The sequence below is a fragment of the Arctopsyche grandis genome, chromosome 7, assembly GCF_051622035.1.
Source record: "Arctopsyche grandis isolate Sample6627 chromosome 7, ASM5162203v2, whole genome shotgun sequence".
NCBI lineage: Eukaryota > Metazoa > Arthropoda > Insecta > Trichoptera > Hydropsychidae > Arctopsyche > Arctopsyche grandis.
The window spans coordinates 19,134,266-19,156,204 of record NC_135361.1 but is presented as its reverse complement, the minus strand read 5'-3'; the positions used below and the strand labels follow the sequence as shown (position 1 = coordinate 19,156,204).

The following is a 21,939-nucleotide window of genomic DNA, read 5'->3' as shown; positions in this document are numbered from 1 at the left end:
TATTTAGCAAGGTTTTAACCCATTTTTTTTGTTTAAATATTAAACAGTTAAATATATGTATATATATATATATATATATATATATATATATATATATATATATATATATATATATATATATTTTAATTAAAATTAATTATATTTTAACGATATTCGAATAAAAAGAGGATAGTGCATCGAACACAACCTGTTTCTTTATATTATAACATAAAACTTTGTTTTAATTTGTATCAAATCCTTTCCAAAACCGACCATTGAAATCAACGGGCCCAAAACTAGTACATATATATATATATATATATATATATATATATATATATATATATAATATTAAATCACACATTCGTTAAAATTATTACATTCTACCTACATATACTATCTAAATAAACTTAATATAATTCAGCTAATTAACAAAGTGTATTTATAGGTATATTATCCAGCACTATACGCCAACAGCTCGGCACAGCATTGCACGGAAAAGACTTCTTATGTTTATACTATACAGCACCGCCTATTTTAGGCACGTTCATGCTTGTTTTGGACGAGTGCAAGGCAAATTCGGCTTACATATACATTACAGAGCGTGAAAATACGACGCGATATTGCTTGCGTCATATCTTCGACTCAATATTGTCACAATATGACGTTTGCAAAAATATTCATCTACACATGGCAACACTTTCCTTAGAACGGATGCACTCACCACTATGACGTCACGTCATGCATGAATATTTTCACAATGGCTGAATAAAACCGGTTCTACTTGATGCGTTTCGGTGTCATGTACTGCTGTACAATATGAATAGATCGTGTCAGCTATTGCTGTTACGGATACGCCACGTACATATTACGGAACGAATGAACGAATGAATGTGTCCATATAGCACGTACTAAAGAATATTTTTCGTACTGCTGTTTACGTACAGTTGCCGGTCTGTGCTGTGCTAGTATATGTGAATATCTTGTCATATACTATCCTTACATATGTATGTGAAAATGATGGGTTTGGTTTAAAAATTAGTCTTAGTCTAGCTAGGCAATTTTAAAATCATAAAAGATATTGAATTCGAACAATTAAAGCATTGAAATTTAACGTAAAGTTTATTGTCATGAAAACCCAGCTCAATATCTTACTTTAATTTAATATATGTACCTTTTAATTACTATCATGAAGAAGAATCCAATCACTTAATATAGCATGTGTATTTGTAGCCCTCTTTTTCGATTGACAATATTTCATTCGACTTGCGAAGATTGATGTAAGGATTCATTTAATAACTTTCATGTATCTTTTTCTTACCAACATCATATATCATTGGTTAACGTGTAATGCTTTCAACTAAGTAGTCACGGGTTCAATCTCTGGCCCGGTATTGCTAGCCAGACCTTCAATATGTGACTCCAGGTTGATCGTTTCCTATCAGATTTTGCCAATTTATCTGATTTCATTGAAACGGTTCCAACAAATTTGCAACCTTGTCCTATTTCTCACAAAATTCAAATTTTCAGCATCTTGAATTTGCTGATTTTTAGAATGCTGTAAAAATTGTCAAATTTATCCATGAATGTCTCTATGATGCTTTGTAAAATTCTTCTATAATTTTTTTACCAATGTCTATAATTGGCCAGGAAGGACTCCTTGGTGTTTACTTGTTCGACCTTCCTGGTATATATTTCATTTTATTAATTCAATCAATCATACACTAACGTGACGTATAGGTACACCCATTTATTAAACACAATGTCCATGGTTAAACGATTAACAACCATAGAAACATCTATGGACAAATTTTCACAGCATTTTCTGATCAGTGAAAATCGAGATGCCAAATTTTTGCGAAAGGGATAGGACGGGGTTACCAATTCGTTGGAACCATTTCAATGAAATGAGATGAATGGACAAACTCTGATAGAAAGCGATCGACTTTGGAGTTTGTTCTGGCCAGCAGCATACGGGATTAAATCCGTAACCATACAATTGAAAGCATTCTTACCATTTATCCATACTGCAGATTATATATATTTATAAAAAAATAAAAATAAAATACAACTCCTAATGCATATGTTTTTATTATTTTCAGATACTGGGCGGTCACCAACATAGACTACATACATCACAGAACGGCCAAGCGAATAGGATTCATGATCTTGGTAGTGTGGATTGTGTCGTTTTTCGTATGCATAGCGCCGATGCTCGGCTGGAAGGATCCCGATTGGGAGAAGAGGATAACAGACGAGCTGCAATGCCTGGTCAGTCAGGACTTGGGCTACCAAATATTCGCGACGGTATCTTCGTTTTTCCTGCCACTCTTCGTCATCCTTGTACTGTACTGGAGGATATTTCAAACAGCCAGGAAGAGGATACGCAGGAGACAGCAGGCTCAGGGGGCAAGACCGGCAGGACCGAGTATGGGTGCTCAGGGAGTCCTCGCTGCAGCAGGAGGAAGTGGAGGAATAGCAGCAGCCGTGGTAGCCGTGATCGGAAGACCTCTTCCTACGATCTCGGAAACCACCACGACAGCTTTCACGACCGTTTCGTCGACGAACACCAGCCCGGAGAAGAATTCTTTCGCCAACGGACTAGAACCAGACCCACCTACGACCGATTGTATGAGCTCTTACTCTCCGGCCGTGTACCAACACTATCCGATCAAGAGGAAACCGAAGGATTCCGCCGATTCGAAGAGGGAGAGGAAAGCTGCCAAGACTTTGGCGATCATAACCGGCGCGTTCGTCATATGCTGGCTGCCGTTTTTTATTTTGGCGATTCTGTCGCCGACTTGCGATTGCGAAATCAGTCCTTATCTAATGTCGTTCTCGCTATGGTTAGGTTATTTCAATTCCACACTAAATCCTATAATATATACTATATTTAGTCCCGAGTTTAGGCACGCTTTTAAGCGCTTACTGTGCGGCAGAAGAGGAACCTTGCGCAGGCGTCGCCATTTGGGCGTTCGCCATTTCCAATAAGTTAGGACTTTATTTATTGTTTGAATTGGATTTGAAGCCATCTTCGCTTGGCATCACCGAGCCCTGTGATGCCAAGCGTCAAGATCGCCCAAATCATACGAAAAAAAAAACATATTTTTTGCTTATATAATATAATACGTATCAATAGTGTCGTAAGGTAACCGTTCTGGCAACGGCGTTTAGGATAGTATAATTTTAAAAATAAATGTCAAATTTAACGTAGCTCGAGACTTTTGTACCCTCCTATGCATGTTTAACGCCCTAAAATTCTATTGTAAGATATACTATATGAAATATTATATATACGTGTCTTGTACGTCAATTGAATCAATGTGCGAAAGAAGTTGCGACGACAAAACTTTTCTACTTAAACCTTTTTTTAACAATACCGACACGTAAACTTTCGCGCAAAAAAAAATCAATAAATATTATATTATATAGTTACGTATACGAAAAGTTTTGAAAGCTTTCTCTGCATGAGTATACATTTTTTTTTTTTTGTATTGTAAAAGAAAAACAATATTGTTCTTATGCGCATAAAGAAAATAACGTTCATTATTCATTATACGCCATTTTAAAGTGGACTGTAAAGCGAATTACGAGTATTATCTCTAGTTCCTTTACATTTCTTTTTACAATGACGTATTTGAATTACATACTTTTATATTAAATTTTCGGATTTAATTACAAATTTTTGGCACTTTTCAATTTTTAGCTATGGGAATTTTCATCTTAACTAAATTTACGTATACATTTAGGATTCAAAGTGTGGATATACGAGGTGTGATTTACAAGTTCGAGGTTTGTGCTGAAAACTTTGCAAGGTCTGCATTTATTTATTTTTTAGAATAGGGGTTGAATATTTAGTTATAAATTATTCAACAATCGTATCGAAAGTGCGTACATACATACATACATACATATATGTAGGCAAATTAGTGCTAGAACTTCTCGATCACACCTCGTATACGATATCAGAGACTATTATATTTCAAACATACATACAATTCTTTTCGAATATTCAATTCAGTATTCCCATATTAGAAATATTACATTTCATTTTTATACGTGAAATACATCGCTATATTATGTTTCACTTTTATTTATTTTTTGCAGAAACGTACGAATTTGAATTCTATGACTATTTTATCACTATTGACGTATTTCGAGATGAAATTTTGAGTGAACTCGATGTTCATTAAAAAAAATGAGAAGAAAAGTTATACGTTAATGTACATACATACGTAGGTACGCATACCTTTACACGAAGATTATATACAATAGGAGTTGGAAAATCGTTACAACCCAACGGAGAAAGATGCAGTGGGTCGTACAGAACATAAACAAGACAACAGCGAATATGCATACATTAAATTTATGCACAGGGGTCGCATAAACCCTTACATGGCACGACACGGTTGAAATAGTTTGCGCCAGCTACGTACCCCGCTGATAAATCTTCGCGCAAACATAATTCTAAATCCAGAGATTGTTAAATTAAACTTCAAACTGAAAACATTAATCACAGAAAATACTTTCCGAATCTCATCTGCTAATATGCATGCTAATTTATCAGTCAGATTTTAAGATTCCGTCGAAATTAAAAGCCCTCAAAGTGGGAGGTACAATGAGAGCTAAAAACATTTCTCATCATTTTCATAATAGAATATATTGCGTTGATATTATTTTTTGTTCAAATTTTATATATCGTATACGTAAAAATTATATGATGGATTCGTAACGTTCAAGTTACCTATTAAATATAATTAAAAAAAAAATCTAAATGTATCAGTTTCGGTTATATCATACTTGCTGTATGTACATATGTACATATGTACATACGGTGCGAATGACTATAACATATAAGTCATAAATATTGATATAATACCTATACATGTGATGTACAATCAAAACATAGTCGTGTGCTGGACCACATAATTAAACTACCTTTTGCAAACGAGCAATATTCCTAAATAGTTAGTCGTGTTTGTATTATTAAATGTATTATAATTAAAAACCTATATACTTAACTGAAACCTTGTAAACGCTTTTTAAATTAAAACAAAATGTTTTATTAACGTTAATTGTATATTATATGATTGAAAAATGAACGAAATGACAAATGGGACTCGGAAAAGCGCTCTGACGATGATCTTGTGATATTTTTCTATTGTATTTGTTATATGAAACTAGTCGTATCAGTGCTTTCACACGAATGAAAACCCAGCAATAAAATTATATAAATATGTATAAATGTCCCATTTGTCATTTTACATTGATTAAATATTTATATTAATATAAAATATATTTAAATTTTTAAAAGGGGAAATGTAAATAACGCATATATCTATTTACTTATGTATGTGTATAAAATAAGATGTGTTTTTATTTATTGATTTATTAATATTTTTTTATTAATGAAAATGATTATATATAATGTATATAATATGTATTTTACAATCCTATTGTAAATGACCCACATGTGAAATTATAAATAAATAGATGAATTTCAATATATAATATTATATATATAATATATATATTACATAAAATGATTATTCTCATTTTAATATTGTATTTTTAATTCTTGCACGCTGTTTTTATCATATATGATTTTCACTTATCCTTTTTCATAATTTGCATCAACATTTTCATCAGTGAGATATTTACATAATATGTTGTTTTTTTACAATATAATTTCCAAAACTTTTTCTTGCTCATTTTTGGAACCTAAATCATATCATATCTTATGATAAACACATAATTTGACATTTCTATTTGTCCAGGTCGAATCAATATTCCATTCAATATTCCATCTGAAGTCCATTCTATCACATTTTGAATTAACTACAACCTCCTTTTCCCTCAAAAAAATGTTATTTACAAAATCTTTTAACCAACAATGAGAGGCTAAAGGGGTCTAGTCAGAGAAATGATATAATAACAGAAGTGGCTTTAGGCGTTATATTGTTGTCAAGTGACAATTGTTCACAGACAATCTTAAATAATTTTAGCATCAGTCGTATTTGATGCTTGGTGGTCGACGTATGTCCGATAAAAACTTATCTGGGCAAAGGCAATGGGCAAGTGCATCGTTAATAATTATATAAAAAAAAGTTTTTTAAAAACATATCTCTACTATAATTTGTATATAAAATTATTCTTTTGAATAAAAATACCAATAATTTTATTTTACTACCGCCATCTATGTATAAAATTAATGACTACGGGACGTCACCGAGATTAAAAATTTTTGGTCTTAAAACGCTTTTTAAACGATATTTTATCTCTATTGTAATGGCGGAGGATCCATTTACTTATATTGATGACCAAAATGAGCAATATGGCAAAGTATGAAAACGATCGGATAAGAGGCAAACTTTTTCCTGAATTGTAATCGTAAGTGAAACGAAAAGGAGGTATGTAAAAATCGCACAATGCATTCAAAAACACACAATAAACAGCATGGGATACATTTTTATAAGTAAATTGATCATTTAAGTAACATATTATTCAATTAACATCGTAGTTTTTAAAAGTGTCATAGCGATCGCCGGTATTCTAAATAACATTTCAGGGGTGGCACCAGATAAATTTAAAAATTATTTTTAAATAAATGTAAAAACATTTCTCTTGATGGCGCCGAATATTCAATTATAATGTTACGTATACTAAAAAGAGCCACCGAGTAGTTGCAATTGGATTAGCCCGAGTAGCATCCCAGAGACGGTGTGACCGTTATAATTGGTTTCGAGGATTATCCCTCGGAATGCACTTAGCGGGGTAGCGATAACTCGGGGTCGCATTCCGGTAGAGTTCTCAGAATCCACAGTTATTGCATTGTTAAAGGTTTACCGAACCTTTTTTACAAAGGACTTACAACAATGGAACAATGGATAGCACTGTGACTATCCTACCTCTAACCATAACAATAGGCAAGCAAACCGGACGTTGAAGATGTCCTGAAAGACCTGCCGCTTATAAGGCAGTACTTAGGCGATATCAAGCCATTCTGGACTGAGCACTGCCAGTGCGTGTATCTCCTTAATCATCAATAAATGCTGTGACACGACTTTGGCCATTTCCTTGGATCCTCCACCCACCCCTACGCAACAATATTAATAACCAATTATTTAAGTTTAATTAATATAAACATCGTTCATTTTATATTATACATATTTTTGTTGAAACTATACATAACACGTTAATTTAAGAGTTCCCAAGGACAGACAAATACAAAAAAATGGATAAAAATAATCCGCCAACTGAGTAAAGAAACGGATTGGCCACCAACGCCCAACACCGCCGTATACTCAAATTGTAAATAAATCTATATCAAAATAAAACTTTAATTTCTGTAGTGAATATGTATGTGATGACCCTGATTTTATTCCGTGCGTTTTAGCGTAGCTATGGAGACTGTATATCATAATATTGAAACAAATTATTTATTATTATAACATTTCTCTGGGTCTAGTTGGATAAATTGTATTTGTTTGCTTGGTTACCATCTATATTAATTCATCTACATACATACATTCAGTGCTTGGATTACAAAAGTGTAGATCTCCAATAGAGCCTATTTAACAGCTAATCATGTACGTATGTGTAATATATGTACGTATGTAGATACATTTTTCGATTGAACTATTCAGCTTTTCAGCAGAGCATACCTAAAACGAAGCATATTGACCCTAAGTAAATAAAAGTGCCAACGGGCTATGTCGACTAATTTGAGAGCAGCAGCAGCAGCAGCAATTTTGTATTGTTGGACAGTTTCCAATATGTACCAGATAACACACAAGGTTTACACAAAACCTTTTCACTCGATCGAATCTCCTACATTCTCCCTCACGGTCAGCGACCCACAAAACTTGCATTGGAGCTTATTAAAAACCAACAAAAACAAAAACGGACCGACTGAAACTGGATGGACAGAACCGTGAGTATACATACATATAATACATATGTACATAAATGTACTATAGGTATATACACACGTATATTTTCGCAGCATCTGTACAAATCCCACCTGCGTTCCGTGCATACATAATTCCACGCTGATTATTCGGAAAGTCGCGCCGGGGAAAAACGCGCTTTTCCACAATCCCTATTGGACTGAAGTATAATACATCGTTATGGTGTAGCTTTCGTTTGTGAAAGTTCCCTCACAAACTCCACAAAGCCTGGATTCCACCGTTGCAAACACAACCCTACCGTTTCATTTGCCCATAATTATACTGCACTGCTATTCCAACAAATAATTGCACATTTTCATGTCGGAAATGCATGTACATATGTAGGTGTGCATTGTATTATACATATATATATATATATATATATATATATATATATATATATATATATATATATATATATATATATATATATATATATATATATATATATATATATATATATATATATATATATATATATATATATATATATATATATATATATATATATATATATATATATATATATATATATATATATATATATATATATATATATATATATATATATATATATATATGTATATATATATATATATATATATTTTTTTTTTTCATAGCTAACCAACTATTATACATGTGTATCTGTGAAGTAATGTTTATACGTGTTTTGTAAACATAGCTCAGATAAGCAGTACAATTTGGAAAGGTTAATGGTCTTCTCAGCGTTTGCCCCAATAGTCAACTTGAGGCAAACAGATAGGAATGATATTATAGGAATGAAAAAAATCATTATGTGATGTTAATGATGTGTCAATTTTATATGTATACAATGTAACCGATTGTATCGATTAATTTTTAGAACATTATAAATTGGAATTTTAACGATTTTCTATATTTTAAGACCAAATTTCTGATTTAGTGTAAATTCAACAAGTCCATATTCTGAATGACCTAAGAAAATTAATGAAATTTTTTTTATAAATATATATCTAGTATTGTACCCGATGAAATATCATCTCATGGGTGTTGGCATATTAAGTTATTAAATAAAATAAAAAATTATAAAAGAAACGTGTCGGTCCTGTGTTCGATTCACACGCGGTCGATTTTTTTTCAAATACCTTTTAAATATATTTAATTTAATATTTATATTTAATTGTTTAATATGAAAAAAATGATATAAACTACCTACCTACCCAACTATGTACATATAGAACACCAATAGAAAAATTTATTAATAAAATAAATTTTCAATAGATGGCGCTTAATGCCCAGAGACACCGTCTATTAGCCTAAAGGAAACATTAGTAGCAAACAGTACATAAAGAAGTTTTTTTCTTTTGTTATTATATTCGTACGTTTTGTTGGCAGTGTTTTAGCTGTGACGTACATATCTATGTCGAATTGAAACAACTATTATAGTACGGCGAGCGTAATCTCATATACACAGACAGTGACACAGAATAGCGATATTATATATATATGATTGTTGGATTTCTTATGAGAGTTATCAAAATTGAAAATAAAACCAAAATCAACCTACACTGTAGTTAAAAATATGTATAAGTGAAATTGGGGTATTTATACTAAGTTAGATGAAACTAACATACATATTGTTGCGTAGGGGTGGATGGAGGATCCAAGTAAAAGGCCAAAGTCGTGTCACAGCATTTATTGATGATTAAGGAGATACACGCACCGCCAGTGCTCCGTCCAGAATGTCTTGATATCGCCTAAGTACCGCCTTATAAGGAACAGGTCTCTCAGGTCATCTTCGACGTCTGATTTTTTTACCTATTGTTATGGTCACGTACTCGGATATGTATTCCCACGACATTCGGTACCACGGTATCGGTCACTTCTGAGAAGGGACCGAATAGCGGCCATTATTTAGCTTACATGCACTTCCTACATGAGTCTAGATATAATCCTTGAAACCAATTATAACGGTCACACAGTGTCAGGGATGCACATCGGCTTAATCCGATTGCACTTAACTGGCGACTCTTTTTGTATATGCTACAATATTAAACATAAAACATGTTCAGAAGCGTAAAGTATGTTCTAAACATTGGAGAAATCAAAGATATCCTTATTTTTTTGACACCTAATTCATAAATTACGGTCACCATCCTGCGAGTTGGGCTGTGTTTGTTTGCCGCTGCTTTACTTCCTTCCCACTCGTCATATTAAACAGTCTTGTGTCCAACATTCTGTCATTTCATTATTTAACGCCCCCCCCCCCCATAACGTTTTTAAAACATCAATATAGCTAAAAAATATTCTTAATTTTAATCTTTGAATGAAAAAGTACTTCATTTTCATGTTCTAACATACTGAACTAGTATGAACACACGTAAAATTAGTATTCTATCACATTCCTTTTAATTTATAGAGCTGAATTTCAACTAACTTTGTGGTTGCCAACTTCTAGAGACTGCGGAAAATCTTATCATATACATATGTTTAAATAATGATCTTTTTATTAATCTAGAAAAATGCTCTATTTTAAATTTCACTAGAAATAAGTCAATTATTACTAATCAATATCAATTAAATCATTCAATCCTTAACACGTCATCTTCTATTAAGGATCTTGGTGTAATACTCAATGATAAACTAGATTTCTCTGAACATATTTCTTTTATTACCAACAAAGCATTTAAATCTCTTGGATTCCTACTCCGCTCAACAAAACCCTTTAATGATCCTTACGTACTAAAATTACTTTATTTTTCCTTTGTAAGGTCTCACCTTGAATTTGCCTCAATTATCTGGTCACCTTTTTATTTATCCCATATTAATTGTATTGAGAAAGTTCAACTTAAATTTATTAAATCCTTACGCTACCTTTTTCCTACCTATACCCATTCTACTGTTTCCGACATTTTAAAAATCCTTTCTTTTAACAATCTTTCTGTCAGGCGACGACATTCTGATGCTATATTCTTCTTTAAGCTCATAAATGGTTTCCTTGATTGTTCTGATTTACTGAATAAGGTTAATTTCAGAATCCCAGTTCGATACCCTAGACGCGTTGCACTCTTTTCACTTGATCCTTTCAATACTAATTCCCAAAAATATTTTTATCTGCAGCGCGTTTATCGTATGTTTAACGGAGAGCTGAATGAGGTTGATCTGTTTGGTATTTCCCTACATCAATTCAGGTCTAACATCAAGAGAATCTTGACCGATTGATTCATTTTTTCTTCTATTCTATTTTTCCAATATTTCCATTATTTTTATACTTTAGTTTAGTTATGTAATGTGCTATTTAATCATATTATAGCTTTCATTCCTTTCCATTTCATTTGTTTATTTTGTATTTACCTTTTTCATTTGTTTTTTATATTTGTAAATTTCAATTTCTTCTTATATTCTATCTTATAACCTTTTCCAATTATTTTAATACTATAGTTTAATTATGCAATGTACTACATATTTTGTCATGCCTTTATTCTTTACTTTTTAATTTGTTTTCCTTATATTTATCTTTTTCATTTTTGTAAAAATCTATTATTGGACTCGGGTGTTACATATATTATTTATTTACTTTTTGTGTTTTTTATACCTATCTCTGTACATCCTGTCTGTTGATTTTTCAATTAATAAAATAAAAATAAAATAAATAAAATAAAAAATATGTATTATAGTATATTTATGTACATACAATATTTATGTGAATTAACTAAATGAAAATGATTCCTGAATTCAGTAGTATTCAGCCTGGTAAATTAAGGTAGTGGTAATTTAACGTCTTTATAATAAAGTTATATATTATATTTGAACAAAATACATATAAAAATGAAAATGCTTCAAAAGCTGGTGAAACCATAGGTTACGACAATGGCTTTTAGAGGGTTCGCCCTTCGACCGGAAGTGCGAGGGTTAATTTTATTAAAATATTCTATCTGAAAGCGTGCACCATCTCTCCACCCCCTCCTCCCCCTGATTGCTTATGACGCGGTCCTGGATTCATAGCGTGATGAAGAGACCATCCCCGCAACCTTTGACCGTGTGGCCCTCCATAAAATAACCCATATTTAGATTGAGGGGGGGCCATTGTTTACGTACGACCGCCAAAATCTCGACAATACAAATATAACCATGAACCCATACCAAAATATAAAAATATGTACATACTTTGAATTAAATTTACCTCGATGTAAATAAATATATAACGTATGTCAAACCAAGCATTTGGCATTACTTTTCAAAAATACTATACATATTCGTTTATGTGTGTAAATAAAACAAAATTATGTATCAAATTTTAGTGTAGAATAGTATAATATATATTCACATATAATAATTCAATATAATGCCATCTATGTGTAGAATTTTTAAATACGGACATTAACATTTTCAAATCGTCATACAATATTTTGCTGAATAAACATTTTAATATTTTATATGAGATGTCGTTCGATAAATAAAAAAAAATAGTCGACATCGAACATCATAGACACATTAGAATCTGGAGATAAACTTTTGACATTCGCTTTAAAATGAAATATCAATACATATTGCATAAGTTAAAATAATATGAGTAAATAGGTTGTTGAGCTGTTTTTCCTATTATGCTGTAGATTAACATTAGAATAATATAATACTATGATTACTAACCAAATTAAATTAAATTGTAAAATAGAAAATGATCAGTAGATCAGTAGCTATTAAAATAGATATAAGATGTATTCTGAACATAATTTCGTAATAATAAAAAGCTTTTAAAAATCAAAATCAAAAATAATATGCTTGGCCAAAACCAGAATGAAAATAGATATATTTAAAAAAAATAATTATTGAATTCAAGTCCATTCATGGTCAATCAAAATAAGCGTTTTTCCTCATTATGACTAATATATTAGTTTAACATGATCACAATTTTATATGAATATCTTGATAGATGATAAATCTTATTCATATACATACATATGTATGTATATTTAATATGTATGGTACAGTCCAAGTGTACATTTTGTTCGTTCGTGAGCATACTAGTTTGTTCATACATGAACCAATCTACCCAGTTATAGTGTACACAAAAGAACAAATTGACAAACGAACTATTTTGTTCATGCACAAACTATTAGGCATAAGTTTAAGTATTTTAAATCGTTCGTACCATCCTCTTTGTACATATTTATACTTTCACTGGGTTGCAATTAGTGCTTCCAATCCCGGAAGGTTACTTCAGCACCGGAATTGCAGTGCTGAGAATTTTCGATCCCAGGATCCCGGTACTAGCACCGGGAAATCAAATGTATAAGAAAAAAATGTTCAATTGCATATTTTAATATTTCAAAAACGTTCAAACGCATTTTGCAAACTCTGCTGATGTTTCACATATTAAAGTCTCTCGATTTTTTAAATATTATTAATTAACAAATACATATAATTCTTAATATATATAAACACACAATTAACTAACCTACTTGATAACTTAAGTTATTAAATATAATATATTATTATTATATACGTACAACATATGTATGCATAATGTAATAATAAAAAATTTCAAAAATCGATAATGATAAATAAATCTAAATAATAATATAATTTCAATTTAATTAATGATTTTATCTTATTTGTTTATTAAATAATCAATGGTTGTTACAATTTAGCGTGCCACTGGTTTATAATCTGTAATCACATTTTTTATTGTACCACAAAATCACAATTTCCAATATGATCCATTCTTTGTTCATTGAGCACCGCAATAACACGTTCTACACAAACCACACAACAAATTATTATTTTATAAATATGCTGTAATCAGCACGGGTAAACTTTGATACATTAATACGAATATATTTGATAATTAAAATTATTAAAATAAAATTGAATGCGCAATTTGATAAAATTAAAATACAATCATATAATAATAAAGTAAGTTCATAGAACTTGACATATCATTTCGTATATTACTATGGATTCAAAAAATAAAATGAAACCACATTCAAAGGAAAACTTGAAAAATGTAAGTACATACAATTAAATCATAATAAATATTCTACCAAATTTCTTACTACGCTTATCTTAATCATTAATGATTGATATGGTTGAAAATAGAATCTGTGCTAGATTAATATGTTTTCCCAATTACAAATAATATTTTTATCTTAAATTTCAGATAATACCAAATGGTTTCAATAAAGAAAAAAAAATCAAAGACAAAAATAAGAACAATAATAGAAAATGTGACATTTTAAATAATAACTATTGTGAAGATAAAGTGTAGGTACCCACTATTATTGTTAACAACTATTTAAAAATTATTATCTTAATCAACAGAGGCCAAGCTAATTGGCAATAACTATCAATATTTTTGACAAGCGCATGTGACCTACATATAATATGTACATATATGTATTTAAGTCATTATTATTTATAAATTGGCTAAAATATTAAAACAATTCCTTATATTTTAGAGCTCACCCACATCAGAATACATTGCAGGATAGAATATTTATACCAAGAAATTCACTACTAACAGACTTATATGAAATATCACACGTTAGAACAATTTATCACATACTAATAGTTGCTCTTATTATATTATTCTTGAACAACTTAATATACGATATTCTCGACACTGGGAGGTATAATTATTATTTTTTTATTTTCATTCTAACATAAATTATCGACAATTATTTAGATAAACGTTTGATGTGATTTTTTTCAACTATAATTATCAAATGTTTTTGACCTTCCATGCATTTTAAAATTAATTTTTAATTATAATGTGATCTTTGCAATACTTATCTCTATTCGACATTCTATTTGGGTTTTTATTTAAACTAATGATATTATTCATTCAAAAAAATATACATCAAACATAGGTAAGATATTTTTAAAAACGCCAGATATTTATCGAAATGAAATCCAATTCAATGATTATTAATTTGTAGAATAAACATTGGAGGACGATTGATCATTATTGGATTTGGCAAATTCGACGTAGTATTAACAATATGGATTTGCATGCAACTTGTAGCATTTCTTCCATATGTCTTCTTCAGAGTATGGGCCAATACGAGGAATTTATTTTCAATGAATGGTAAATTTACTACAAATTTTAAATTAAAAAAACATTAAATTTAATTAATTTACTTCAGTTTGTATTTGTTTTTAACAGGAACCATTTTAAGAATATATGATGGAATGTGGCTTTGTATATTTGTCACCTTTCAAATGGCTTTCTTATTTTTATCAACTATTGCAATACTAAAAAGCAAACTGCCAGCCGCTTCGGGCATTGCAATCGCTGTAGAAATGGTATTTGATGAAAATATACGCTCTTTTCCATATCTTTTAGAAATAAATGTAATAAAAAATAGTTTTTTAAACCATTTTAAAAATTTTAGGTACGATTCATCATGAAAATGCATGCTTTCATACGTACAGTTGCACCGAGAGTATTGGAAAGACCAGTTTCGTCAAAAAATACTATTCCAGACCTATCCAAATACATTTATTTTATGTTTGCTCCAACCTTACTATATAGAGATTCATACCCGAGGTTTGTTAACTTGTTTTAATTTGTTTTAAAAGCTTTGTATTATCATTTCAATTGTGCAAACTCAAAAACAAACATCTCTTATATGTATGTACATAATTGCATTTTTCATATTACTAATTATTACATTATGAAGAACATATTATTATAATAATAAACTATCCATGAATTAATATATATGTATGTATTATAATTATCAAAAAAGGAATGATCACATAAGATGGAACAAAGTCATCATTCACCTGTTCGAATTCGCAACTGTTGTATATTTTACAAGTATTTTATTAGAAAGATATCTCATTCCAAACTGGTCATTATTTGGTCACAGTTCAAAGGTTTGTCCATGTACTGATAGCATAATTTCTAACCTTTAAATTATCTTTAACATTTCAAAAATATTTTATTTTTTAGGTATTGGAATTAAAGGAATTCGTCCAAATGATATTTCACTCGATGTTACCTGGAACGCTATTTTACCTCTCCGGTTTTTATCTGCTATTACATTGTTGGCTGAATGTAACCGCAGAACTATTAACATTTGCCGATAGACGATTTTACATGGTACATATGTATTATAATTATTATTATACAATATATATATATATATATATATATATATATATATATATATATATATATATATATATGGAGTTCGGTCTATCGTGTCATGCGGGGAAGACGTGCTTTTGCGTTCTCCCCGCTACTACTCGCTTAAACCCGGCTATTGCACGAAATTAAATCTAAAAACTTAACCATCCACTCACTTATTTTACTAATTGCATCATAGTATAATTTAAGTGTAAAAATAATCAGCAGATCGGTCGTAAATCGTATTTATATCAGTGAATTCGTAAAATTTTGTCATATTAGTTTTTTTTTGTGTCTAAAATCTGTGCAAAGTCAATACGGCCGGGGTATATTCGTAATATCTCCCTACCTGAATACAAAAAAAAAAGGTCCTTTCCCGTCACTAAATAGTTTGTCCCACAGAAGCAATAAATCTTCCACATAATTGCTTCCAGCAAAATTTTTAACGAACTTTATTTAATAACAAGCAGAAACAGTGTTTCCCAACTGTCTATCAGTTATTTTCCATATTTAAATTATATCAAAGTAATTCGTGTAATTTTATATTCTTTACTAAAGTTATTATTAAAATATTAAATTGCAAACCGCACTCACATATATAAATCCGTTGTCTCCAAAGAGGCGTCTCACGATAAAGATTTGTAAAAGTAGTATAACAATTGCTAATCTATTATTATCATAACTAACTACTTCCACTTACAAAGTAACCCTGTTAAATGGCATGTAATAACCCATAAGTGATCCAAGTGATACCTAGGATGAAAATCCGACACCTGACCTGAATACAGAGAAGAGTCTACGGCGGTTATGACTCAATCCTTGAATGGAATTCTCTCTCAAGTACCGCCTTTTTCTCAACACATCTTGGATAAATGCGAGAAAAATAATATCCAAACCTCCAACAAGGTAAGAGTGACGATGGATGATAGCTTAGCTAATAGAAATCTGTATGTAGCTACATACAATGTAAGAACGTTATCGAGTGAAGGAAGTGTGCTTGCATTAGAGAATGAATTAGAAAATATCAATTGGGATATAGTAGGACTTAGTGAAGTAAGACGAAAAGAGCAAAACCAAATAATCCTAAAAAGTGGTAACTGTCTCTACTGGAGAGGGCTACCAAATGGTAGAATAGGAGGAGTAGGGTTTCTTATCAATAAGAGAATAGAAAGAAATATTATAGAAATAAGCGACATATCGGAACGTATATGCTATATAGTATTAAGAATCTCGAGCAGGTACACTTGTCAAATCTTCCAAGTGTACGCCCCCACATCTAGCCACCCAGATGAGGAAATAGAAGACTTCTACGAAAAAATACAGGGCGCATACGATAATAGCCGTCACCACTTTAAAATAATCATGGGCGACTTTAACGCAAAAATAGGACAAAAGGCAAATACAGAAAGAGCAGTAGGCAATTTTGGTACCGGCCAAAGAAACGACAGAGGCGATCGCCTCATAGAATTCGCAGAACACAACAGGCTCTTTATCACTAATTCATTTTTCAGGAAAAACACCAACAATAAGTGGACTTGGGAGAGTCCTAAAGGAGACAGAAACGAGATCGATTTCATCCTAACAAATGCCCTGCACTCCGTTAAAGACGTTAGTGTTTTAAGTAAAGTAGATATAGGTAGCGATCACAGATTAGTCCGTGCCAAGATGGCCATTAATATAAATTGCGAACGTAGGAAATTAATAAAAGGATGTAGTAACTCTCCAGATTTCGCTCAACTAAGGTCTAGGAAAAAGGAATTCGAACTCGAACTTGGAAATCGATACGGGAAATTAAACCCAGAAGCAGACATCGAGGAATTGAACACTGTAATTAGTTCGGTTCTAACCTCAACAGGTAAGAAATTAGGTGGATTCAGGAAACAGATTAAATTAAGCAAAATTTCAGCGGAAACAAAAAACCTAATTAAGCATAAAAGGAATTTAGATAGGGATAATAATAAGCAAGAATACAATCTAGTAAATAAGGAAATTAAAAAGAGAATAGTCAGGGATGTCAGGGATTTTAACAGCAAGCTAATAGAAAATACCATTAAGAATAACCGTAGCCTGAAAAAGTGCAAACAGGATCTTTTCTTAGGCAAAAACCAAATGATCGCAATCAGATCAGAGAGCGGAGTAATAATTAGGAATAGAGAAGAAATCATAGACAGAGTTTACACGTTCTATGCAAAACTATACGAGAACGACAACGGCCAATTCCCCGCTCTGGAATCGACACACGGCCAAAGGGTTCCTGCAGTATTGCCTAGCGAAGTAGAGGCCGCGCTAAAAACTGCAAAGAACGGTAAAACCCCAGGGGAAGATAATATTCCCATTGACTTACTAAAATGTGGCGGCCCCCCCCTAATTAATATCTTAGCTAGGCTTTTCAGCAAATGCATCCAGAACCAAGCTATACCAGAAGGATGGAATAACGCAACTATCATTTTAATACACAAAAAAGGCGACAAAAGCGATATCAAGAACTACCGACCCATTAGTTTACTTTCAGCGGTCTACAAGCTTTTCACGAAGGTTATTACAGAAAGGCTGAAGAATATCCTCGACGAGAACCAGCCTATAGAGCAGGCAGGGTTTAGGGCAAATTTCAGCACAATGGACCACCTCCAAGTAGTTGGCGAACTAATCGAGCGCGCCAACGAATATCAACGGCCATTGTGCCTAGGTTTCGTCGATTATGAGAAAGCCTTCGATACAGTTAGTCATAATGCAGTACTTAGCGCTCTACAAACACAGGGAGTGCCGGAACCCTATGTGGGACTGTTAGCTGCAATATATAAGAATGCCACAGCTTCGGTTAAAATTTTTTCAGGTACAGATAGATTTAGCATAGGAAAAGGAGTAAGACAAGGAGATACAATCTCGCCCAAGTTATTCAATGCGGTGCTTGAGGGAGTTTTCAGGAACTTGGATTGGGATACAGCCGGAGTAAGCATCAATGGTCGCTTTTTGAGTCACCTTCGGTTCGCAGACGATATAGTTTTAGTAGCTCGTGATTCAGCTGACCTACTTATCAGACTAACACAGCTGGACAGGGAAAGTAGAAAAGTAGGATTAAAAATTAACGTAGATAAGACTAAACTAATGTTCAATAGTTATTGCATGCCTGATAGCATCCCCTTAGATGATAAACCAGTAGAAGTAGTAAATAATTATTTATATTTAGGTCAAATAATTGACATGTCTGGTAGTAAAAATGAAGAGATAAAGAGACGTATGAAATTAGGATGGAGTGCATTTGGACGGATGAATGCTGTTTTTAAATCAAAAATGCCACTCTGCCTGAAGAAAAGGATCTTTGATCAATGCGTTTTGCCAGTGATGACGTATGGATGTGAAACTTGGACACTGAACGCCAAGATGCAAAATAAAATCCAATGCACTCAAAGAAGTATGGAACGCTGTATGCTTGGCATAACGAGGAAAGACAGGAAGCGGAACACGTGGGTGAGAAATATGACAAGGGTAGTGGACATAGTGGATAGAGTGAAGAGATTGAAATGGCAATGGGCGGGTCACGTAGCTAGGAGGATGGACGAAAGGTGGACAAAAGAAGTGCTTGAATGGTACCCGAGAGAAGGCAAAAGAGTAAAAGGAAGACCGCAAGGAAGATGGGTGAACGAAATTAGGAAAGTGTGCGGAATGAGATGGATGAGTGTTGCGCAAAACAGAGACGAGTGGAAGCGTGTTGGAGAGGCCTTCATCCAGCAGTGGATGGCGAATGGCTGTAAATGATGATGATGATGATGATGATATATATATATATAAATATATATATATATATATATATATATATATATATATATATATATATATATATATATATATATATATATATATATACATATATATGCCAACAATCTGTACATATTATCAAAATATAATGCAACTGTCTTAATTTTAATTGCAATTTTTTTTTTTGTGTAGGACTGGTGGACACAGTCTCGCTACAGCAGCTTTTATAGAACTTGGAACATGGTCGTTCACGATTGGCTATACACTTATTTATACAAAGAATTCATTCACTTAACAGGGAAACGATCTATAGCAACCCTATCTGTATTCATCATATCGGCTGTGATCCATGAGTTTGTATTGGCCATTGCATTTGGATTTTTCTATCCTATACTGTTGATCTTGTTCGGTGTTTTTGGAGTTATATTCATCTTCGCCACGAGACGTGCTAATTATATGGTGGGAAATATTGCTATTTGGTTACCGCTATTCATTGGAAATGGTATATTGTGGGTCGGATATAGTATGGAGTTCTTTGCGCGTGTCAACTGTCCGCAGACTATCGAGAGTAATTTCTACGACTTAGTCGTTCCTAGATCGTGGTTCTGTAATAACATAGTCTATTCATGAAGATTGAATTACAATGTTTTACTATTTTTGTAAATGCGTTTTAGCTTATTTTATACTTATTAATCACTTTAGCTTAATAAGTAGAATAATTCTTATTATGAATATTTGATTTTTATTTTTGTCAACAACTTGATTTTATTGCAACTAAATCTATCTAGTTGTGGGAATAATGTAATGATCGTCATTTAATCGATTGAAATATGTAATATGTATCTGTTTTGGGATGTAGACTTAATTCTCAGCCACAAAGTGAAGACGTTCCAAATATATTCAACATTTGTTTATATTTACAAATATCGATATACCTTATTGTACATAGACATGCATATTTAATAGCCCATTCTTCATTGTAAATAAAAAAAATTATAGTGTTGAGATACGTGGCAATTTTTCAGAATTGATCTACTTTATAAACCAAGGACCTATTTAATTAAAAATAATACATACATAAACTAGAAAGATAACCTTTACGAGGGTTACCCATGTATTTATAAGTTTTCATCTCTGAGATTTAACTTTCAGATTTATTCAGGTGAAATGAAAAATTTTAGCAAACTAATTAGTTTAAATCGCAGTGATTGAATTTGTATTTTTCGATTTAATGATAATGATAGTTAAGTCAGGAAAAGCAATAGAAAGGTGTTAAAAAACTACATGTACATAAAACTAGTTCAAAGTTTAGTTAATAGCTCACTGAGCTGTGAATAATTTGTCTGCAAAACATCAAAATTATTAGATATAATCGGTTTACTATAATCAACCGACGTTTAATTTGTGTTTTCATAATCAATTTTATGTTATTAATTGTAATAAGTTTATACAGCTATTAATTAAAATTGTAATTACGAAATTTATTATATTTCAATTAGTGATAATCATTTAGTATTTCAAGTTACATGTTACATTTTTATAATCAACACAGATCAAAGCTCGTACATAAGTAAGAAGTATGTTGTATACTTTCGGGGTCAGTGGTGATCTAAAAACTTATGTAATATTCTTTTAATATAATACAATGTATAACTATATACATATAAGTACATCTAATCATTCATACACATTGTATAATATAACAATACTTTTTCACAAATGATTAGATCATTTATGAATGTCGATAGATGATCAGTCACGTTTTAAACTGACTGTTGATTGGGCACATAATGTTGATTCAGATATGTGTGTGTAATCTTAAAATTCAGATTTTGACATTAATGAATGCATCATTTTGATTGAATCAATAATGATTATTACAAAGTAATTTTTACAAATAAATTGCCTATTTAAAAAAACAATCTACATTTTCAATAAAATTGTTTATTGAACTTATGTTCTAAAATATGTTAGGTATGTATGTATGTATGTACGTGTGATACACTTGAAAAATAAATATATATTTTTATTATACTGATCGTTATTTATTTATTTTATGTATTATTTAGATATGTGGATTCCCGTGTGATTAACATGCAAACAGCATGATTTATGTACTTTTTCTGAATGTTAAGAATTTCG

At 31.5% G+C, this 21,939-nt stretch overlaps 1 protein-coding gene and 1 pseudogene across 1 annotated transcript; both read left to right on the top strand.

The window, feature by feature from the left end:
* Positions 1–2,088: 2,088 nt before the first annotated feature.
* On the top strand, positions 2,089–2,970 carry LOC143914554 (5-hydroxytryptamine receptor pseudogene; annotated as a pseudogene).
* A 10,659-nt stretch (positions 2,971–13,629) lies between these two features.
* On the top strand, positions 13,630–21,832 carry LOC143914664 (sterol O-acyltransferase 1-like). The gene is made up of 9 exons (XM_077434957.1): positions 13,630–13,914; positions 14,068–14,171; positions 14,366–14,536; positions 14,846–14,994; positions 15,073–15,212; positions 15,302–15,456; positions 15,659–15,788; positions 15,865–16,014; positions 19,990–21,832. The coding sequence occupies exons 1-9, from the start codon at positions 13,864–13,866 to the stop codon at positions 20,425–20,427; spliced, it is 1,488 nt and encodes a 495-aa protein (XP_077291083.1). The 5' UTR covers positions 13,630–13,863; the 3' UTR covers positions 20,428–21,832.
* Positions 21,833–21,939: the final 107 nt, after the last annotated feature.